This window comes from Phragmites australis, chromosome 3 (assembly GCF_958298935.1).
Source record: "Phragmites australis chromosome 3, lpPhrAust1.1, whole genome shotgun sequence".
Classification (NCBI taxonomy): domain Eukaryota; kingdom Viridiplantae; phylum Streptophyta; class Magnoliopsida; order Poales; family Poaceae; genus Phragmites; species Phragmites australis.
Window position 1 is genome coordinate 47,746,515 of NC_084923.1, and position 23,838 is coordinate 47,770,352.

A 23,838-nucleotide genomic window follows, 5' to 3' on the forward strand; every position below is an offset into this window, starting at 1 on the left:
CACCATCTCATGAGCTTATCGCCAACCTTACCGTCTACCGAGCCCGTCACCGATCTCGCTGTCTCCCAAGCCCATCACCCTATTTCCCCGAGCTCGTCACCTTGTCTCCCTGTCTTCGTCTCCCTAACTAAACGAGTGTCAAGTTGAGTGTTCAAGATTGTAGCAATAAACAAATCTAAATGAGTGACAGAAAACACATTTTGCTTCAAAATGATTGTGTTTTTGTTATTAATTTAGATGTACTATTGTCACTCAGATGGCGCAAGATGTAAAATGTATGTCGCAATACTGTTGTACCAAGAGCTCTTCGATGTATGGTGAGTTGATCTAAGCTGAAGAGCTCCTGGTACAATAATTTTGTAACATTCGTTCTTATTTTATCATTGTGGTTTTACCATAATTATAGTTTCAAATTAGAATCAAGCTTTAGTATGGGATCAGGATGCCTTGCGGGAATATTTTATTATTCATGCAGATATAAAATACTCTATCATGAATATTTCAGCATGATATCTCTATCTAACTTGAGGCATATCCCTATGCTAAAGAATTCCTGGTAGAATATTTTTGCACATATTGATGGATTATCACTGCTAGTTTAATGCTAAAACCAACAATAATAGTTAGATTATCACTACCGTTAATTTATTGTCAGTTTTAAAACCGGTGATAATGTTAGTTTGGAATCGACAGTGATATATAAGTAATGCAACTGACAGTGCTCAATCCAGCAAAGGGACAGAGATCCTTAGCTCTGACATACTGCACTGTCGTTGACACGTAAGATCTAAACTCACATGTTAATAGATGTGTAATAGCTGTGTGGTAAGTTAGAGGGTGCCGTCCCTAGCAAAGCTGCAGTTTTCCGACGAATGTTCAACCGACCGGGACTCCGTGTGCTGCCCATCACCAAGGAATTGAATTCCAGGAAGGCAGCCATGGATGGGGTGAGCTATAGGCAGGTAGCCTCCCTACTACACCCACGTACGGAGTAGTAGGAGTACGGTATACGTCACGAGTTGCACGCTACACACGCTCTCCTGGAACGTAGGATCGAGCTGCATCTACTAATCAATCCTAGCCGGACGGACGGATGGGCGGACGGATGCCATTAAGAGGCATGCATTTAATGACAATCAAGTCGTAAAACTACATCAAAATGATTGGTCCTTGGTCCTCTGTCTACTGTCTACGCATGACCAGCAAACGGACCGTACTCGAACAGTACTGTTCACCAAAACCAGACAGCGACGGCGAGAAGCCTGGAGTGCTAACAATACTAGCAGATGCTACCAAAAGGCAGAAAAAAAATATATATCTGTCCTAGCCTTCGTATCGTGGTTTCAGTTAAAGCACGTAAAGGAAACACGGCACACACACTGTTTACTGCTTCAGTACGCCATAGGATCACAAAAATCAGCGAATCGATCAGACTGCAATGGGCCAGACTGCAATGGGCATGTACGTACGTACGGAGATAGCTTCCCCAAACAGCGCTCGAAAATTCCAGTGGAGCTCGATCCAAAGAAACGACTTCTACGCAGAATGACTTGAGGAGTTGAGGTTCCGTTTTACTCGGTACGATCACGACTACCTTTAATGATTTATTACTACTAATCCATACCATACCATAATGTTATGTACCGCTCTATTCGTGCACCGGTAGGAAGGATGTGAGTGGTTTATAATGGATAGTTCTCGATTAATATTTAGTTTATTTTTTTAACTTAATTAAGAAGGAGAAATAATAATGATATCATGCAATCTGTTATTTCTATTAAAAATATAGAAGTAGATCGCCTTTCAGTTACTGCTAAAAACTCTAAGTCTAAGAGTAATAACCTTTCTGCTAAGATTAGTAGCTGTTCTGGTGATGTTGAGGAGGACGATGAGTTGGATGGTATTGATACGCACCTCAGTCGCATATGCCGTGATTTAACTGAGGTTCTCGATGACGAGGGTTTGGATCAAATATGCTATGATGTAAATGCGATACCAACGAAGAAGAAGATTAATTCTTCAAATAAAAATGGCAAGATAAACCGCCAATCAAAAAACCCAACACTCCTTCAAAATTAGTTATCTCAGGAAATGAATCTTCTGAAATAACAGAGGTCTTGATAACTTGGCTAAATATAACTTTCTTTCGAATACTGTAAAAGAACGACATATTGACTTCATTGTAATTATGGAGACAAATAGAAACGATTTTTATGCTTCAACCCTCAGACACCTATGTAGTGGTCTTGAGTACCTGTGGCATATAATGCCTCCAAGAGGGAGATCTGGGTTATGCTAGTTAGAGTCAATGCAAGAATATTTGGCATTGGCTCCTTCGTGGAAGGAGATTTTTATACTAAATTCCTTCTAAAGAACAAATAGGATGGCTTCATATGGGCTTTATTAGCGGTATATGGACCGGCCCAAGAGGACCTTAAGTTCGCCTTCCTATCAGAATTGGCTCACGTTTGTACTATTGAAACATACCCAATATTAATCGGGGGGGATTTCAACATTATGCGGAAGCCAGAGGACAAGAATAATGATAATTTTGACCCACGCTGGCCTCGTTTATTCAATGTTGTAATTGACACAGTTGATTTACGGGAGATTGTTATGAAAGGGTGCCGATATACATGGGAAAATGACCTTAATCCTCCAACATATAAAAAACTTGATAGGATTCTAATGAGTACGGAGTGGGAAGCTAAATATCCGAATGTCTCAGTAGAAGCATTGGACAGGTCAAGATCGGATCATACTCCGTTATTGCTTAATACAGGAGCTCCCTTCCAATACGGAAATCAGCCTCAATTCAAATTTGAATTGGGATGGTTAATTCGTGATGGTTTCTATGAGATGGTTGCCAACATCTAGCTTGGTGAGCATAGGGGTACTAATGCCATCGAAAAATGGCAAAACAAAATCCGATCTCTTAGACAATATTTGAGGGGTTGGGCAAAACATACAGCTGGAATTTTAAAGAAAGAAAAGAAACAGTTGACAAATAAAATTGATGAGCTTGATAAAAAAGCGGAAATAAATCCTTTAACACCTCCTGAGGTGGCCTTTAAACATTACCTCAATGAGAGGCTCGCACATTTACTGCAAGAAGAAGAGCTTAAGTTGTACTAGCGTGCCAAAGTGAAAGAGCTACTTAGAGGGGGATAACAATACTAAATACTTCCAACTCGTAGCTAACGGCAAACACCGAAAGCAGCGGATATACAAACCTGAAGATGAGAATGGCAATTTCATTAGGGAAACTGACCTCAAAAAGTATATCACAAAAATTTATAAGAGGTTATTTGGTAAGCCGGAGCATAATACTTTTGCGATGGACGAGTCATACATACATGATATACCCCAAGTTAGTGAAGAAGAGAATGACATATTTACATCACCCTTTGATGAACAAGAGGTGAAGTATGCAATATTTCAGATGGAGCATAATAAAGCCCCGGGCCCTGACGGCTTCCCTGCTGAATTTTATCAGGTTATTTGGGAAGTCATCAAAGGTGACCTTATGGCTTTGTTATCTGATTTCCACCATGAAAATTTGGCCATATATAGCCTTAATTTTAGGGTCATAACTCTTGTCCCAAAAATTCAAGAGGCTTTAAAGATTCAACAGTACAGTCATATATGTCTGTTAAATGTCAGCTTTAAGATATTCATCAAGGTGGGCACTAACCGGATTGGGGTTGTGGCGGAGAAGGTAATAAAGCCTTCACAAGCTGTCTTCATGCCAGGAAGAAACATTATAGAGGGTGTGATTATTTTACATGAGACCATCCATAAATTACATAGGAAGAAACAGAATGATGTGATTTTGAAACTTGATTTTGAGAAGGCCTACGATAAAGTGAAATGACCGTTTTTACAATAAACTCTTCGAATGAAAGGATTCTCCACAAAATGGTGTGAGTGGATCCAAAATATTGTGTCGGGAGGACACGTAGGAGTTAAGATCAATGATGAGGTGGGCCTCTATTTTCAAACGCATAAAGGTTTAAGGCAGGATGACCCTCTATCATCCATCCTTTTTTAATTTATAGTAGATATGCTTGCAATATTAATATCAAGAGCCAAAATGGATGGACAAATAACAGGATTGGTTCCACATTTAGTAGATAATGATCTGTCTATTCTACAATATGCGGATGATATCATCATTTTCATGGACCATAATTTGGAACAGGCTAAGAATATGCAACTCATCCTTTGTGTGTTTGAGCAGCTCTCGGGGTTGAAAATAAACTTCTACAAGAGTGAGCTTTTTTGCTTTGGTATAGCAAAGGAATGTGAACACCAATATACTCAGTTATTTGGGTGTAATACAAATACATACCCTTTTAAATACCTGGGCATTCCAATGCATCATCGCAAATTAAGAAATAGTGATTGGAAGGAGGTTGAAAATAGATTCGAAAGGAAATTGAGCAGTTGGAAAGGGAAGATGATGTCAGCTGGAGGCCGATTAGTACTCCTTAACTCGGTCCTCAGTAGCCTCCCAATTTTCATGATGTCTTTCTTTGAGATCCCTCGGGGAGTCCTCAAAAGACTGGATTATCTATGATCCAGATTTTTTTGGCAAGGAGACAGTAAAAAAAAAAATATAGACTTACACGTTAGGATATTCTTTGCCTACCCAAGGACCAAGAGGGTTTGGGAATTACCAACCTTTCGGTAAAGAATATCTGCCTACTAAGCAAATGACTTTTTAAGCTGCTTAATGAGGATGTGGTTTGGCAACAAATGCTCAGGAATAAGTATCTTGGCTCCAAAATGCTCACGCAAGTCCAAGGACAGCCAGGAGATTCACAATTTTGGGCTGGCCTTATGAAAATTAAGAATAAATTCCTCAAATGGGGTTCTTTTCATGTACAGAATGGGAAGCAAACTCGATTTTGAAACGATATTTGGCTGGGTAAAAGCCCACTAAGCCAACTTTATCCCCTGCTATACCAGGTTGTGAGACATAAACAGGCCACAGTAGCAGAAGTAATGAGAAGCATACCTCTTAATTTATCCTTCTGTAGACCGATAATAGGAAACAAGTTGATTGAATGGTAACAATTGATGTTGCAACTTGTTCATATTCATCTCTCTAATGATAGAGACACTTTTAATTGGGATTTGAATGGGAAAGGACAATTCACTGTCCAATCGATGTACAAACAAATGCTAAACCAACCCATTAGTATTCCAAACAAGAGGCTTTGGCAACTAAAGCTCCCGTTAAAAATAAAAAATTTCATATGGTACATAGGTCATGGGGTGATTTTGACCAAAGATAACCTGGCCAAAAGAAACTGGAAGGGCAGTCTCAAGTGTGTCTTTTGTAATCATAATGAATCTATCTAGCACCTCTTTTTTGAATGTTCTTTAGCTAAGACTATCTGGTATATAATCAGAATAGCCCTAGGGATTAAGAAACCGGAGAACATGTCACATATGATCGGTACTTGGTTACGGGAGATAGGAGCTGAGAAAAAGAGAAGAATCTTAGTTGAGATATCGGCTATGTTCTGGGCTATTTGGCTTTGTCGTAATGATATAGTATTTCATAAAAAATCAATTATACCATTCATGTAGGCACTTTTCAGAGGTACTTACTGGCTAAGGTTCTGGAGACTACTTCACAGGAAGGATTTGAGGGAAGAATTTCTGTCGGTCTTTCATATGTTGGAGGTGGTGGTATTGGAGCTCTTCGCTAAGCATGGATGGTCATGTAGTTACAGATTGCAAGCTTCTTGATATTTTTTTTTCTCGTGTGATGTGTGCTACTCATGTTAGTAGTTATAATAATTTTGTTGTTGGCTGTATGCATCTAAGGATGCAAAAAGCCGGATATTTTTATCTATTTTCAAAAAAAAATTAAGCAGGAGAAAATCTTTAATTTATATCTTTAGGTTTTAAGTCGATCCAATAATCCAGAAAATATAAAACTTACAACCTATACACCGGCAAAGACACACCAGCCAGTCCTCCACGTCCACGCAACGTCCTCCCGATCCCTATCAGGAAGGCTGGAACTCGCGAGACGACCACACCACATCCGCCCGGCCCGGCTCAGGTTCAGCACCCCACGAGCCGCGCACGCACGCCAAGCCGACGCACGCAACGCAATCGCCGATCCGCCAACCAACTTTAATCAATCGCGAGCATACGGCGCCATCAAGGCATCTACGATTCTACTCGCTCGCGCCCCCATTAGCGAGAACCGACCGATCGCAAGCTGCCTCTGCCTGCCTAGCTGACCACGCGTCACGCGCGATCCCTATATATCCAGCCCCAAGCACACCCTCGCCTTATCACACGTTCACAAACACAGCCACGAACACCGGTCAGCTCAACCGATCGTTCGATCGCTTCACTCGAGTCAGACCGCATGGCGTTCGCAAACTGCTGCGGTGGTGGTGGTGGTGCGTCGGCTCCGACGGCGGCTGCCGCGACGATGGCCCTTGTGGTCGTGGTGCTGGCAGGTACGGCGAGCGGGGACTTCGCGGCGGACCGGGCGGAGTGCGCGGACCGTCTGATGGGTCTGGCGACGTGCCTGACGTACGTGCAGGCGAAGGCGACGGCACGCGCGCCGACGCCGGACTGCTGCGCGGGGCTGAAGCAGGTGGTGACGGGCAGCAAGAAGTGCCTGTGCGTGCTGGTCAAGGACCGCGACGAGCCGGCGCTGGGGTTCCAGATCAACGTCACCCGCGCCATGGACCTCCCCTCCATCTGCAACATCCCCGCAACCTTCTCCGACTGCCCAAGTACGTGGTACATCTTGTAGACTACCTTGGCGACGATAATACGTACGCGCATATATGTCGGGTGAGTAACTCGGCACCAGATATGTGCACGCACGCGTCGCACCGGCAGAGAAGAAAGCGTCCAAACAAACTAGCACTTGCAGCAGGGCACCGTACGTACGTTGTGCTCGATACCAGGGGCCCAGGAAAACACATCGACCTGCAGCTGCAGGGATGCACTGAACTTCATGTGCATGCACCAAGCAGGCCGTTTGTTCGCGTGTACAGTTGCTCGGTTGTTAGAACAGCCTCCCTGTACGTGGTAGTACCACTAAACAACAGGTGTGCGACTGCACTGGTACAGTAGTCCTAGGCTCCCAGCGGTCGGTTTGACACTTTTTTTTTTTGCGAATTTCGGTTTGACACTTCGACCCTTAAAATAAGCACGCTTCCTAATCTTCGGCATTAGAAAACGAGATGTATCGATCAATTGATGAACAACACCGGTGAGAACTAGAGGAGAGGTTGATTTGGGGCTCTTTCATTATCGGACTTAGAAGAAGTCTTGAGAAAAAAGACTGATCTGGCGTAGGAGGTGGTCATAGGGTGGTGAGAATCTTGTTAACTGCGGACGGTGGGAGTGCCGTTAAAAATAGTTAAAGAAGGGTGGGAGACGGGGAGCTGAATAAAGTTGTAAATAGGTGAGATAAAGATAAGAATAAAAAATAGGTGAAAGATTAAAGACGACTGTAAGCCATTTGATTCTCATTCAACGACTCATAACTATAGGAAAACTAAGCTTCTCCTAATCCTAGCTTTGGTAAATAAAAAAAATGGAAAAGGGAAAAGTTCTGGCCGCGTCGTGAGATGCAGGAACCTTTGGTAATGGACCGTAACTATCAAAAATTTATGTAGGGTAATTCAGATGGCGTCAAGATATTACTGGAGTCCAACTTACTGCAAATCGAGAATTTCGTGACCTTTTTCCGTTGCGCATATATCGTAACTTACACGTGTGGGTGCTGCTTTGTGGTTTGGATGACAACCTGCAGAGATGCTCAACATGTCGGACGACTCCCCCGACGCGCAGATCTTCAAGGACTACGCGAAGAAGCACGAGTTCCAGAACGGCACCACCATACCTGCTGCCGCATCAGGTAATTAACTATAATTAACTAAGCCCGTTCCGCCTCTTATCGTTCTTTAATTCCAATTTGATCCTAGTAAAACTATGAACATTCCTCTCAGGATCCACTTAGATACTGCATGGATGCATTTGCAGCTTGCATGACACTAGGTTTCAACCTTTTTGCCAGAGCAAAAAACACATGATAATTTTCATCAAAAGAATCACACGAGAATTTAAGTGCACATGGATATCAGATCTCGAATTTCACCCAGTATTCCTTTATTCGGTTTTATGTATGAGCCGAGTCTTGCAGGTGTCATAGATCACGGTGGTCCTTTAGCGCATCTCTAATAATTAAATATAGCTAATATTTTTTAGCTGATAGAGTATTTTTTTTAATGATGTGACTAACATAATTTTTCATACTTTATAAAGAGAGATATGAGTAAGTACTAGTTTTCAAAGAGAAGTGATAAAGAGTTAGTACTGACAAGTTATCTTAGCATATCTTTTTTTATGAGATAAAAAAATTATGAATGATAAAAACTGTATAAATTTTAATAAATATATCTTTTAACTAAAAGATAGATACCTATAACTATTGGAGATGGCTTTCGTGTAAACCGACCGAATACTTTTCGGCTCGATCTCTGTTTGCACGCACACTTGCACAGCACTAGTACGAGCGGGACGTGCCGACATGCGAACGTCCACGCTACTACGCCATCCCGACGTGCCATGTACTAGTGGTTCAGTTTTGTTGAGAAAGCTATAGGAAACGCTGCAATAATAGTGTGCATTCATGTCTGACGTGCCATGTACTTATAACTGGGAACGTACGGACGTGAGCAACGGTATACTGATGCCGGACTATGCTATTGTTCATGCGCTGAAAACGTTTCATTTAAGTTGAATCTTGATCTGACGATTTTCCTCCTTTTTCTTCGTTCGACCGATTTTCTTCCTGCACGCGGGTATGAACAACTCCCCCACCCGCCGTCTGTCTGCACGTGTCTCTAGCGGTTTGCATGCTCGTCCTGTCTCTCGTCCTTCTTCACCTGTTTCTAATGATTTTTCGTTGTCGGATCCGCTGGTGCCATTTTTCGTGGCGCTAATTCAGCATCTTTGTCTCCTCGCTCCGACATTGACTCACCTGCCGTTCTCCGCCACCCGAGACCGGTGACACCCTTGCCACCTCGCTCCTCCGCCCTCGCCTTCTATATCGGGCCGGTCTTCTCCTCAAGATCTCTTCTAAATTCGGTGACGAAGGAGCCTCCAATCAATCTCTCCTCTAACTTTCGTCGGTGTCTTTCGTCGCTTGATTGATATATCTCTCCTCAATCAGTCGTTTGAAGATTAGGAAGCATAAAAAAGATGAACTGGCTAGCTCCGGAAGTCGGAAGTTCAGCATGCAGGTGCGGTCGGGCGATAGGGAAAGGAAGGTAGAGTGTTCAAAAGACGTGACTGCAACCAAGTTTTAGATTTGTCTCGATCCCAAAAAGAACGAAACTATTTCCTATGCAATTGACATGCCGTATTAGCAATCTGTACCGGATGACCTGTGCACTATTTGCATGAATCTTCGGAGCTTTACTTTACACTTTTTCCTCACAAAGCTCTCGTCCGTCTTGGCTGTGTTGCAGGTAGCGCGGTCGGGACGAGCGCGAGGACGCAGGCGACGAGCGGTGCCTGCGCCGGGAGGCAACCCTGCAAGCTCTTCTTCTACCTCGTCTCGGCCCTACTCGCCTCCGTTTCCGTTCTCGCATGATAATCGCATGGATAGCCGACAGGGAGGTCCACGGAGGAGAAGAAAGCCAGAAAAACAAAGAGACAAGCAAAAGACACGCATACTCTTTTTTTTTCTTCTTCTAGCTTTGTGAGTTGTGATGAGATGCTTGGGCTGACTGTGCCGGCAATAGCTTGTACTCCCAGCTGTTGGGCGGCCTTCCAGCCTGGGATTTAAGAGTGCGTTTGGTTGATTGGACGGAACCGTCCGGAAGCTGGCCATCTACTTTTACTTGCTGTTCGGACTGGATGGAGCGGTCTAGCATGAAAGAATATCCCTGTAGATTTTGGATGCTCCATCCGGCCAAATCGGTCGGACCGAGCCATCAGGTTTGCCTCTGGTCTGTGCTCTTTCCGTGCACACGTTGTCGTGATTTTTCATTTAACTCACGATTTTATTTAAAAGTATAAAAGTAATTAAAAAATTTAAATATTTTTTTAAACTAGAGCTTACCGGTAACCTATTTTAATTAGCTTGGTTAAAAATGCAAGCCAATATTTAAATAATTTTTTTAAAAAATTTACTTTTATAACTTCAAGTAATTTTTAATGCCTCAAATAAATTTCTAAAAATCTAAAAAATTATTAATATTCTTCTTATACGATGTATTATGAATATAAATAGATTATTCTATCCACTCCAATCTTACTGACAAAAAAAGAACTGATTCATCCTATCCACTCTTATTCCACCAATCAAACAGAAGACTGGCCTATTTTATCTATTTCAACCAAATAGAAAATTAGATCATCTCATTCGAAAAATATAGATGATCTTATCCTATCTAATCTCACTTTCTCACCAAACACACCATAAATATGATGAGCAGAGACTGTCCAGCGGTCTATCCGAATCTGATCTATTGGTTTGGTTTCATATTTTTAGCTTCTCCTCCTCCTCCTCTTCTTCTTATTTTTCCTATGTAAGCAACCTACAGTGCATGTAATAGTAGCGGTTTTCTTGATGCTAAAGAATCTTCAACTAAGGCCATATTTTTTTTTCCAAATTATAGCGAGGAGACCAACAATATCACTTTTTCATATATCAACTATGTTAGTATAAAAAAAATGTGATATAGCCAATACTATATCAAATACGAGTTAGTTTTTTCATCATTTTTTTATTTTTTATATATAATAAAAATATCTAAAATTTAAATAACTTAGCCCTTAGCCACTCCTACCTTGTAGTTGAGTAAGTCCGACACGACTCACGAGTATACATTCCTTCTCTCCCGAAAACCACAACACACGCAAGTCGAGACACGGAAATTTCGGAAAGCGAGAGCCAAACCCCCACCGAGCGAGAAATCCACTTCTAGAAGCTTCTAGATCTCCGGGAAGGAGGCGGGGAGCGGTGTAAGCCTGGGCCCTGGGGTAGGGTTTCTCTTGGGCTGATGGCGTCCGCCAAGTCGTCGAGGTCGCGGCCCGCCGGCCACTCCGGCGTGTTCCCGGTGAGCACGGTGGCCGGCGCCGGGGGCGGTGACGGCGTGGTGCAGCTCTCGGACAAGCTCAAGATTTTCAAGACAACTTCGACCCCGATGCCTACGTGCAGTCCAAGTGCCGGACCATGAACGAGAAGGTGAGGGCTTGGTCCTGCTTGAAATTTGCCTCCTGTGGTGGAAACGTCGCATCTTCTTTTTGTGCGAAAGTGTGAGGGGCAGGGAAGTTCGAATTGGGCGTGATTACGATTGCATTTTAGATATGTTGTGTTGGTTTAAGGATGACTCGTTTTGGGTTTACTTTAGATATGCAACTCACGATTGCACCGCATAGATGAACTGAATAAGTCTGGGGGATTATTATTTTGATACTGCGCCTTCTGCTGGAGCATGGAAGAAGCACATCACTGGAGCAGAGATATGTTACTCTGTGTTGTGTATGGGCACAAGAAGATTTGTAGGTGCTTGTAGTTTTGTCTGTGCATAATGCTAGATGAAAAATCGAGCTGAATTGTGTTGGTCCTGTCGATGAAACTGATCATGTATAGTTTCAAGTGAAAATTACGGATACTGCAGCTTTTCTAAGAGTAAGTTTGCTTTTACCTTGGTTTACAGAGCTGGCATCTGTTCTGGGATGGTGTACTCTGAGAGACACACATTCTTAACCTGTACGCTCCTGTTGCCCTTGGTTATTGGAAGGTTACCTTGAGAAAGTCTCCAAAAAAAGTATTTTTGGATGGGTGGATTTGGATACTTCTTGTGTGTCTATGAAAGATTCAATTATAAGTAGATATTTGCATGCGAAGTTCAACTGATCCATTTGGAAGTGAGACATCTGTGTCAATTTATGAGTAAGACTTGAAAACAACTAGCATTTTTTTATTCTGTGTTCGTCCATAAGGATGGCTTAACTGGATTTGCCTTTTAGCAGTGAGCGAAATTAACAATGACTAGTTTAACGAACAATCTTGAATTTTAGAAACGTCATGTTTTTAATTGAGCACTGTTCTAGCTTTTTTTTTTCTTTCCTGAGCAAGTTTTCAGAATTTTCTGAAAACAGAGGTACGACTGTCTGCACGAACTCATACTCGTTCACATTCTTATTAGGAAATGCTACTAGCCTACCAGTACCCTACAAGCTCTTGTTGCAGCACCACATGCATACACACGCAGAGCCAAGAATTTACTCTGTTGTAGGAGCAATGTATGCATGGTTCCCTACACAAGCTACGCTATTACTTAATTAGGTAAAGTTGGCAGTATATTTGTGCTCAGGGTCCCCTTACTCTTGCGATTGAACCATTTCATGCACATGGCCTTTTATGCAAATGCAAGCTCAGTCTTTTGAATGGTGGTGCTTTCTCTGTGCCTTGTATTTTTGAAGCATCACTGTGCTAAAAGTGGGCAAAATTCTTGGAAACGTGAAACAGGACCGACATTTAAAATCACTTGTGCTCATTGTTTGCTGCTCAGTGCACACGATCAAAGGTTTAAATTAAACATGCAAACAATACATCCATGTAGCACATCATTTGTTGGGGCATACACTGCGTCTCTTGCACAACAAGTTTTTTCTGTTATAGCTCAGGCTCTCAGCGACTCTGTCGAGGTCTTTGGTGACGAATCATTGTATACCTCTGAACTGGTTACATGGGCTACTAGGCAGGCAATGTCATTTGCGCTACTTGTAAAGAGGCATGCTTTAGCCTCTTGTGCAGCTGATGGAGGCTTAAGAGCTGCTGCAGAATGTGCTAAGAGCTGCTGCAGAATGTGCTCAGATAGCACTTGGTTATTCGGATTTGCTGGAAGCTCGTGGTCTGTCACTTTCAGCAGTCCTGATGAAGCAATTCTCACCCTCTGTTGAGAGAGCATTAGATTCCAATTTGAGGAGAATCGAAGAGAGTACTGCTGCTTTAGCTGCAGCTGATGACTGGGTACTCACCTATCCGCCATCTGGTATACGCCCATTTGCTAGATCGTCTGCTGGTAATCTGGCACTCCAGCCAAAGCTCTCAAACAGTGCTCACCGTTTCAATTCAATGGTTCAGGTAATGTTCTATTCCTTGAGTATATGAAAAGAAATGTCTCCAGCAATTGTAATTTGGGTCTTTTGTTATTTATCTTCTCTTTCCCCCCAATTAATCTGATAATCTGTAGGTTTCTTTTTGTTTTTACCCCAATTAACTCTGTCAAGAGACACATGCCAAATGATTATTTTTATTTTGAGAGATATACTATTAGTTGGTTTTTTACACTTCTCTTTGCAACATGCATTTGTTTTTGCTTTGAGAGTCAATACATGTATTCATATAGTGCATGTTAATGGAACTTTGACATGCAGGGTTTCTTTGAGGATGTTGGACCACTGGTTAGCTTACAGCCAGGCGGTTCCTCGATGGATGGGCTTCTAAAAATATTCAATTCATACGTAAATTTGCTCATAAGTGCTCTACCAGGGTCAGTGGATGATGAAGTGAATCAGGAAGGTTTAGGTAATAAGATTGTTAATGGCAGAGAATGAGGAGCAGCAGTTAGCATTGTTAGCTAATGCATCTTTACTGGCTGAAGAGTTGCTCCCTAGAGCAGCTATGAAGTCGAGTAGAAAGTTTTTTAACGAGACAACCAATCAATAATTCTCATTTTTATCTATTTTCTATATTTTTGATTTTTTGGAATTTTTAGCCATTACTTTTTTTTTTAGTGTTGTCGGGCCAGTCGTGCCTCCACCATGCCCAGCGGGCCTGTTGTGCCACCGTGCTATAACCGTGCCCGAGCCGACCTGACATGTGCCGTTTCTGCAGACAGCATGCTCTTGATCTTATATTCACGGAAGAAGGTGATACCCAACCCATCTGAGTGCAGAAATGTACATCAATATGGATAATACTGTTGAAGAGCCAGAATGGGTTCCGTCCCTGATTTTCCAGGTACTTCCATGTTTCTTGGCATGTGATGACAGGTTATGGAAATTGACTTGTGCATGTGGTGCTTGCAAATTTTCCCAAGAAATTCGTCTTTTGCAGCATCTCATCTGCAGTTCATTGCAGGAACTATATGCAAAATTAAATAAGATGGCAAGCATTGCTGCAGACATGTTTGTTGGTAGGGAAAGGTTTGCTACATTGCTTATGATGCGGCTTAGGGAGACAGTCATGCTTTGGCTCTCAGAAGACCAGAGCTTTTGGGAAGAGATTGAAGAGGGACCAAGGGCTCTGGGTCCAATTGGACTTCAGCAGGTGGGCTTCTTCTTTAACTTCTTTTTTCGTCTCCAGTTAAGGAGGTTGAAAAAAAATACGGGCTTTCACGTCAAAGTATTTCCCTACATTTTCTTATATGCCACCGATTGTTATTCATACTTTTACCTTTCTTTTCAGTTCTGCTACTGGAATCATCGATAGAGCGATGGCAGCGTTTTCTGCTACTGGAATGAACCCTGATAGGTATTTTATTTTTACCATTTTATATGGCATCATTATTACTATTACTAGTACCTTTTTTTTCTCATCATCTTTTTTTTGTTGGATTTTGTGGGTTTCATCTCTAACCTATCCCAACTTGCTTGGGACTAAAAGGCTTTGTTGTTGTATTTTATCTGGCATCAATATATCCTTCTTGCATTCAATAAATTCTTTTCGGTCATCTAAACTTAGTAGAAGTTTCCTTTAAAACTGAAGCTAACATACTCGCCTAATGCCTGCAGTGTGCTTCCAAGCGACGACTGGTTCATCGACGTCGCTCATGAAACTATCAGTAGGATCAGCGGGAAGGCTCGAGTTGCCAATGGGGACAGGGAAGTGAACAGCCCGACAGCCTCCGTGTCAGCACAATCTGTGTCGTCAATTAGATCTCACGGCAGCTCCTAGTGTGCAGGTTAGGCATGAAGATCCTTGTACAAATGCTGTAGTGTATTTGGTTTTTTGTTTATATATTCTTTTCTGTACCAGATTGCTGTATTTCAATGTCTTGAACTAGTGTATATAGGGTTGAGTGGTTGTCTGGCTTGGGAGAAATCCTTGAATCATTGTTCAGAGAGCTGGGGTTTGTGTTTGGTGAGCACCGGTGCCCAATGCATCATGTACACTGTCAACTGTGCATACAAGCTCCCGGCCGTATCCTTCCCCTGTCAATTATGCACCGTTCGAGAACGACGCTTGAGCTGGAACTTGAGTCCTTGAGGAGCAGCACAGCCGACGCGCCGCTTGAGCAAGCGGGCGGGCGAGCGGATTGAGCGCCATGGCAAGCGCCGCTCATGAGGCGTGCAAAACGCTAGCCTGTTGGGCGATTGGGGTTGGCGTCGCGTGTGAAGAGGAGAGCATCGCGCTTGCGACTTGGCGAGGCGCCCAAATGACGTGCAGGAGCGGCGGCCGAAGGCGTCGGGAGCTGGGGACGGCTCGGCAGGACGGGCGCACTGGCCGACGCTCGGCGACGTCCACGCGGTTGGGAGCTGTCGTACTGGCTGTTCGAGCATGGAAATCGAGGAGGGAGACTAGCATGGACAGGAGTCAAAGATCGGCAGCAGAAAAACGAGCATGCAACGTGGCGACACGGCCGCCTCCCCGTCAAATTACACCCAACCCATACTCAGATGCTACCTGCCGCAGAGCTGCGTTGTGCTGACTCTGCGTTCCTTGTTCGCCGTGGTAATTTCGCGCCCACGCAAAACTGCTGAGACCATGAGCCTTCAGTTGAAAGCACTTCAAGTTCACCTGCCACTAGAGAACAATGTCAAGACCTCTCACGACTATTCGAAAAAAAAAAAGACCTCTCACGACTGACTGGGTCTCCACCAAATCAGAGCTCCCGGTCCACACACGTCATACCATACCGCTGGTGGTGACTGCCAATCCCCAGTCATCATGGAGCACTTGGTTTGCGATCCGACAGCCAGCATCAACTGCCTCCTTATCCGAATCGGTCCTTACTTGGTAAGTCACGGTAACTTCAATCATCTGAGCCGTTCGATGACATATGAATGGACAAAGTTTTGAAGCTACAGTACACCTCTGGCTTCACCCTTTCCCGCTTCAGGGAGCGCACTCGAATCTGAAAGCGTTGCCCACAAAGTATCTTGACTATCACCAAGACACCAACCACAGCTTGACAAAGGTGACCATGATAGTGCATGGAAATATCGCACAAGACCTCTCCATGTCTCACAAGTCACGAAGACTTCACTGAACTTTTGAACCCTTCAACTCCTTCCACATTTGTCCTCTCCACACTTCTGTTATATATAGCTATCGCAGCGTGACTCCAAAAACGTCAATCTCATCACAATTCACACAGAGAACCTGCAAAGCACGAACAGAGTGCTCGAGAGCCATGTCGAAGCCATCACCACCGTTGCTCCTCCTCCTCCTCCTGTCTGCAACGCTTGTTGCCACCTGCCGCGCCGACCCCGAGCCGGTCCAGGACTTCTGCGTGGCCGCGCCGCGTGGCGACGGCGAGTCGGCCGCCGCGTTCCCGGGCCTCCCGTGCAAGCCGGCGTCCATGGTGGTCTCCGACGACTTCTTCTTCGCGGGGCACGCGCGTGCCGCCAGCACGGACAACCCGATGGGCTCCGGCGTGACGCCTGGGAACGTGGAGGCCTTCCCGGGGCTGAACACGCTCGGCGTGTCCATCAACCGCGTGGACCTCGCCCCGGGCGGCATCAACCCACTGCACAGCCACCCGCGCGCCGCCGAGCTCGTCAACGTCGTGGCCGGGGAGATGCTCGTCGGGTTCGTCAGCACGGCCGGGAAATTCTACTCGAAGGTGGTGCGGGAGGGGGAGAGCTTCGTGATCCCCCGCGGGCTGGTGCACTTCCAGTACAACGTCGGCACCGGCCCCGCTCGGGCCATGACGGTGTTCAACAGCCAGCTGCCTGGCGTCGTGATCGCCGCGCCGGCGCTGTTCGGGGCTGAGCCGGAGATACCCGACGCCGTCCTGGCCAAGAGCTTCCAGGTGGACGGCGAGGTCATCAAGCTCCTCAAGTCCAAGTTCCGGAAATGATAGTGGCCATGGTGGTCACTTACATGGTTGAACTTAGCTGTTCACCAGATTGTTGAAAACTTGTTTGAGTACATAGCGTTGTTTATCATTTGATATATTTTGATTTCATATAATTCCAATAAAGCTCTTGATCGTAGTGATTCTTCCTTTCTAAAAGTTGATATGAAGATAAACTAAGCTACTGTTAGGAGGAGAAAAATGAAAACAACTACTCGTACGTACAGAGTTTACTCTCCAAGGTAAACACAGATATTGTGGACAAGAGATATTCATATATTCGTAGCTCGATCGATCGGCAGATTTAAATCCCCTTTGGCAGTCATCTATTACTTCTTCGGCTTCCGGCAATCCGCGGCGAAGTGACCATAGTCTTTGCAATTGTAACAGAGAACCTTGGACTTGTCGGACTTACGGCTCTCCTTTTCAAGCCACCTCCGCGACCTTCCTCATCTCTCTTCTTCATCCCGGCCTCCCATTTGGCACGGGCCATCAAACCGTAGCCGTGCAGCTGCTCCTCGTACGCTTTAAGCCGGCCGGCGAGCTCTTCAACAGTCATCGACTGCATAATATCTCAACGGCGCATGCAATTTGTAGAAACTTGGGAGACACGGCCCGGAGAAGCTTCTCAACGACATAGCCCTCTGTTAATAGTACAATTTAAGAAGTCATGTATTATGTGTAGGCGGAATCATATTTAATTTTAGAAACATATTTGGATACGAAAAGCAAGTCAATTTATCGGAGGATGAACTCTACAAGCGGAGATCTGGATGTATCCCTTTGAATTCGGCTGGGGATGGTTCTGAATCTACCTTGTACGTGAAATAAATAGGAATAAATGAGATGCAGGTGGAGTGGAATGATCGGGTGCAGGATGAAATAAATGCTCAGGGGATTTTTAGACAGGTTCGGGCCGCACTGAGCGTAATACCCTACTCCTGTGTGTATACTATAAATGCTCTGAGAATATTTCTCGGAGGATTTGCTGTGTTACAAGAATATTTATCTAAGTCTAGAGCTTCGTGCTTCTGGTTCTTCGAGAGTTGTCTTGATCTCTGTTTTGTGTGTCCGATTCCGGCTTTATGTGTTTCGTCGGTTTCTCCGAGTCCTCTCCCCTTCTCCCTTTTTCCTCTGAGAGCCCGCCCCTCTTTTATACTCGTCGGGGCGGTAGCGTGCCCAGAAAGGGTGGCGCGAGTTCCGAGGCGCCATAAATGGAAAGCAACCATCATGGGTTGCTGCACGAGGTGACGGAGAGGGTTGAAAACGCGCCCCCGTCCGATCTTATTCGTCATCATGCCGTTTTTCAACGGGCGCCGCGGGGAGGGCCCACCGGGCAGCCACCGAGCAGCCCGGCGTGCCCGCCCAGCCAGAGCAAGCCTGACATAGCAGGGCGGTAGGCGGGGCGCCTCGAGCTCTGCGACGTTATCCCGAGGCGCGCTGGATAACGCACGATGGGACCCGTGCATTAAATGTCCCCACGTCTTCCTACCAGGCCGTGGCAGGGACTGACAGCAGGCGTGGGGGGAGCAGTTGGAAGTGACAGGCCACGCGCCCTCTTAAATGTAGCATCGGGTCTCTCACCAGTTGACACCTCACCGCTGGGCCTCTGTGGGGGCCACCGGCGAATGACTTCTCGGGCCCTCGGGGAACTGTGAGTGCTCGAGGGCTACTGGTCGCAGCCCCGAGCACTCTCTCCCAGCTATGCCCTCTCTTGGTCCTCGGGGAACCGAGTACTCGGGGGCCACTATTCACAGCCCCGAGCATTCTCTCCCAGAATTGTCTGTTCGGGTCTTCGAGGAACCGAGTGCTCGGGGGCCACTGTTCGCAGCCCCGAGCACTCTCTTTCGAAACTGGCTTCTCCTGTCGTCGGGGGACTTGGGTGCTCGGGGACCACTGCTCGCATGGCCCCAAGCGCCCTCTTCCTGGTACTTAGTTTTCTAGGGTCATTGGGGAACTCGGACACTCAGGGACCACTGTTCATGGCCCCGAGCACCCTCTCCCGGAACTTGGTCTTCTCGGACCTCGGGGAGATATCCTCCGAGGGAGGGCGCCACGTGGCACTCTCCTATTCTGGCCTCAGGACTCGGGGAACCCTGATTCCTGTGTCACCGACACAATTCCTAACTAATTCGAAAATAAAGACGTATGTATATATATAGGCCGATTCGAGGTGCACAAAGCCGAAACCACAGAATCGTTCTTTTATTTTTTTTCCCTTCTTTTTTACATCTAGGTTTATGCCACCAGCAACCGCGCGTGTCGGAGAGGCCGGCGTATTCCCTCTCGGTCGTCTCGTAAAATTTCCCCGCCGTCCGTCCTCTGCATCTGCTCATTGTCTCGATCTGCGCGTATTGAAATCCACCTGGTTTAAGTTCTAAGTGGAATGGCAATTAAACTCGATTACCCGTTTACTAGTAGTTAAATTCCTTAATAGTATCAGATATGTGTCAGATTTGGTACCCGCGGGTACGTTCGTAGACAAAAAATACTACCCGACTGGTATTCAGGTACGAGTATGGGTAAGACATACCTATTCCTGTGACATCCGTTTACCTATATATTCTCTCTATCACGTAGGACCAATTCTCAAAATCCTAATCCCGACTCAGATCCACTCTTCCACATTCCACACCCGACCACCTGCCGTCACCCCTCAGCCACCCAAATCTCGCCCCGCCGTGAGCCCATCACTGCCCCACACCGCCATCACTACGCCGCCGCATCCCAACACTGTGCCACCTGAAGGGATCGATGATGTCCTAAGAGTGAGGTGAATTAGGACACTTAGAACTATTTTGGCTAAAAAAACAACACAAGATAAACCCATATCAAATTCTATCTAGATGTGCTCTAGGTTTATCTAGTGTGTCTACTCTACAAATCAAAGCGCTTGTAACCTATCTAAGAATGTAAATGCAGAAACGTAAATAAGGTAGAAAGAGCAAACTCGGCACAATAATGTTTATCCTGTGGTATCGATAGCATAAATGTCACACTTAGTCCACGTTGGAGCTCTACAAAGGATATACTCCCGATCGGAACCCGGTCACAGCTCTTGAGTCACCAAATTATAAAGACAAGATCTCTACACGGATGAGCCACCAAACTACCAAGACAAGACCTACATCCGGAGGAGCCACCAAGCCACCAAGCCACAACTCCATACTCCACTACACACAAAGCAAATTGTTAGACCCATGCATGGAAATTGGAAGCACATTGACAACCTAAACATAGGAAGATGCTGAATTCAATTGACTTAAAATAAGGATGCTTAAAGTCGATAGATGTGAACCATACATGAAGATCAATGGCCTGCATGTCATCTTCCTCATTGAATCGCTTTCTCAGCACAACCTTTGTCCCCCCTCCCCCTCCCTATCCATTTTCACAACAATGAATCACCTTCCTTGCTCCTCCCTTGCCCTGTTGGCCTCCCCAATCTGCGGTGATGTCCCCACCGCTGGATATGCGCTTGCTGTTGTGCTAACCCGACTTGGCACCGCTCAGCTGGTGGTTCTCAGCTTCTAAGCCCGAGGAACCTTAATGAGAAACCCAGTCGCCTTGACTTTTCGACTTCTAAGCACGAGGAATACCTACTGAGAAATCCCTCTAATTCGTTGCTGGTGACTGAAATCTCGTATAAAGAAGTGATATTTCACTCTTGTGACATATGTTAGGAATAAAGTACTACAGGATCGAACACGAGACACGATTTTTACGTGGAAAACCCTTGCGGGAAAAAACCACGGGCGTCAATCAACGATCTTCACTATATCAGGGATGTGTACAATGTAGGGGATTATAATGAGCCTCTCAATCTTCCCTAGCAGCTTACAAGATATATTTATAGGGGTGGACACATACGACTCGAGTCTAATACGGACTGTTCCAGAATATTGGCCAAAGACGTCCCTTGTATGGCCTAACAAGAATTCGGATCACAATCCAACAAACTCCACCTTGAGACGAATTCCATCCTGTAGCAAATAAAGAATCATCAATAAACCCCCTTCAATAATAAATATCACCGATGCAAAAAGTCTCTAGGACTCAAACTGTAACACCAACTAAACTTGAGCATAGCTCAAATTTAGTAGCAGGAACTGGCTTTGTCATCATATCAGCAGGATTATCATGAGTGCTTATCTTGCATATTTTAATATCACCTTGAGCAATGACATCTCGAATATAATGATACCTCACATCAATGTACTTTGTTCTTTCATGAAACATCTGATCCTTTGTAAGGCAAATAGCACTCTGACTATCACAAAATATATTAATACAAGAATTATCTCCACAAAGCTCAGTGTACAAACCTCTTAGCCAAACAGCTTCTTTGCATGCTTTAGAAATAGCCATATATGCAGCTTCAGTAGTTCATAAAGCAACAATAGCCTGCAAACAAGCTTTCCAACTAACAGCACAACCACCAACAGTGAAAACATAACCTGTGAGAGATCTCCTCTTATCCAAATCACCAGTATAATCTGAGTCAACATAACCAACAAGTTCATCTCCAGATTTTTCAAACTGCAAATAAGCATTAGAAGTACCACGCAGATATCTGAAAATCCACTGAACAACTTTCCAATACTCTTTGCCAGGATTAGCCATGAATCTACTAACAACACTCAGAGCATGAGATAAATCAGGACGAGAGTAGGCCATAGCATACATAAGTGAACCAATTGCACTAGAATATGGAACTCTAGATATGTACTCAATATCGTACTCTGACTCAGGACATAGAGCTGAAGATAATTTGAAATGAGCAGCTAATGGAGTACTCACTGGTTTTGTATCATGTATATTGAAACGACGAAGGACCTTCTCAATATAACTTTGTTGACTAAGATATAACTTGTCAGCTTTCCTGTCTCTAATGATCTCCATGCTAAGAATTTTCTTTGCTGCACCTAAATCCTTCATCTCAAATTCATTACTCAACTGTGATTTCAATTTGACTATTTCTGATTTATCCTTTGCAGCAATCAACATATCGTCGACATAAAGAAGCAAATAAATAGTTGAACCATTAACAGTCTTCAAATAGACACAACTATCATAATTAGAATGCTTAAAATCATTAGAGAGCATAAAGGAGTCAAACCTCTTGTTCCACTGTCTAAGAGACTGCTTCAAACCATAAAGATATTTCTTTAATTTACAGACAAAGTCTTCTTTTCCAGGAATAACAAAACCTCCGGGTTTATCCATATAAATGTCTTCATCTAACTCCCCATGTAAAAATGCAGTTTTAACATCTAATTGCTCAAGTTCATAATCATGCATAGCAACAATACTGAGTAAAGTGCGAATAGAACTATGCTTCACAACAGGGGAGAAGACATCATTATAATCAATACCTGGAATCTAGCTATAGACTTTAGCAACCAACCTTGCTTTATACATTACTGCTTCATTAGGAGAAATACCCTCCTTTCTTTTGAAAATCCACTTGCAACGAACAAGCTTATTCTCTTTTGGCAATTTGACTAAATCTTAAGTACAGTTCTTTTCAAGTGACTCCATCTCATCTTGCATTGCAGTCATCCAATTATTGCAATCAGCAGTAGTAATAGCCTCATTGTAATTAGAAGGTTCTGCATTACCTTCAACTTCTTCTGCACAACTCAGAGCATAAGCAGCAATATTACACTCCTCAATTAACCTCTTGGGTGGATTAATTTGCCTTCTAGGCCTATCAACTGCAATAGAATGTTGTGTAGGCAGCACAACAGATGAAGAATGTGGAACACTAGATGAATCATGATCAATAAATAAATTTTCAACAATAGGTGTATCTTGGACAACGGTATCTGGTGTAGCATTAATAAAATGCTCCACCTACACGCTAGAACTCTGCTGACTCTGAACAGGAGCATTAGGCAACATAGCAGATTCATTAAAGATAACATTCATGCTAATCAACACTTTTTGTGTTGCAGGATTCCACAATATATAACCTTTAACACCAGATTTATAACCAAGAAAGATGCACTTAACAGCTCTAGGCTCCAATTTATCATTATCAACATGAGCATAAGCAGGACTACTAAAAACTCTCAATTATGAATAATCAGCTGGAGAATCAGACCATACCTCAATTGAAGTTTTTTTTATCAATAGCAATGTTGGATGATCGATTAATAAGATAGCAAGCAGTGAAAGCGGCTTCGGCCCAAAAATATCTATGCATACCTGCATTAAACAACATGCAACGGACCCTCGAGATGATAGTTCTGTTCATACATTCAGCTACACCGTTTTGTTGTGGAGTACCAGGAATAGTGTAGTATCTCACAATACCTTCAAACTTACAATATGAATCAAATTCATCATAACAGAATTCCATCCCATTATCAGTGCGAAGTTTCTTTACATTCTTTTCAGTTTGCCTTTCAGCCATAACCTTCCACTCTTTAAATGTTTTAAATACTTCTAATTTATACTTCAAGAAATGAGACCAAACTTGTCGGAGGGTGAACTCCTAAAGCGGGGATCCGGAGGGACCCCTTTGGATTCGGCCGGGGGGGGGGGATGATTTTGAACCTGTTTTGCGGGTGAAATAAATGGACGTAGATGCGATAGCAGGTGGGGTGGAAGGATCGAATGCAGAATGCAGTAAATGCACTGGAGGGATTTTTTAGACAGGTTCGGGCCGCACTGAGCGTAACACCCTACTCTTGTGTGTATGCTATAAATGTTCTGAGGATATCTCTCAGATGCGTGCTGG

The 23,838-nt window shown here is 44.2% G+C and overlaps 2 protein-coding genes and 1 pseudogene across 2 annotated transcripts; all 3 read left to right on the forward strand.

Moving 5' to 3' along the window:
- The first annotated feature begins 6,222 nt into the window (after positions 1 to 6,222).
- LOC133913575 (non-specific lipid transfer protein GPI-anchored 14-like) lies at positions 6,223 to 9,877 on the forward strand. Its single transcript, XM_062356755.1, has 3 exons — positions 6,223 to 6,770; positions 7,802 to 7,906; positions 9,522 to 9,877. The coding sequence occupies exons 1-3, from the start codon at positions 6,395 to 6,397 to the stop codon at positions 9,644 to 9,646; spliced, it is 606 nt and encodes a 201-aa protein (XP_062212739.1). The 5' UTR covers positions 6,223 to 6,394; the 3' UTR covers positions 9,647 to 9,877.
- Positions 9,878 to 9,907: 30 nt separating this feature from the next.
- LOC133913573 (exocyst complex component EXO84B-like) lies at positions 9,908 to 13,900 on the forward strand (annotated as a pseudogene).
- Positions 13,901 to 15,423: 1,523 nt separating this feature from the next.
- On the forward strand, positions 15,424 to 17,236 carry LOC133913574 (germin-like protein 3-7). Its single transcript, XM_062356754.1, has one exon. It carries the CDS (start codon positions 16,428 to 16,430, stop codon positions 17,094 to 17,096), a length of 669 nt encoding a protein of 222 aa, XP_062212738.1. The 5' UTR covers positions 15,424 to 16,427; the 3' UTR covers positions 17,097 to 17,236.
- The last annotated feature ends 6,602 nt before the right edge of the window (positions 17,237 to 23,838 follow it).

What these genes read in the sequence shown, in the direction of transcription:
- LOC133913575 (XM_062356755.1), top strand. Translation starts at nt 6,395, where the DNA reads ATGGCGTTCGCAAACTGCTGCGGTGGTGGTGGTGGTGCGTCGGCTCCG. An exon ending in AACCTTCTCCGACTGCCCAA is followed by an intron (nt 6,771 to 7,801) that starts GTACGTGGTACA and finishes GACAACCTGCAG; the next exon opens with AGATGCTCAACATGTCGGAC. An exon ending in CATACCTGCTGCCGCATCAG is followed by an intron (nt 7,907 to 9,521) that starts GTAATTAACTAT and finishes GCTGTGTTGCAG; the next exon opens with GTAGCGCGGTCGGGACGAGC.
- LOC133913574 (XM_062356754.1), top strand. Translation starts at nt 16,428, where the DNA reads ATGTCGAAGCCATCACCACCGTTGCTCCTCCTCCTCCTCCTGTCTGCA.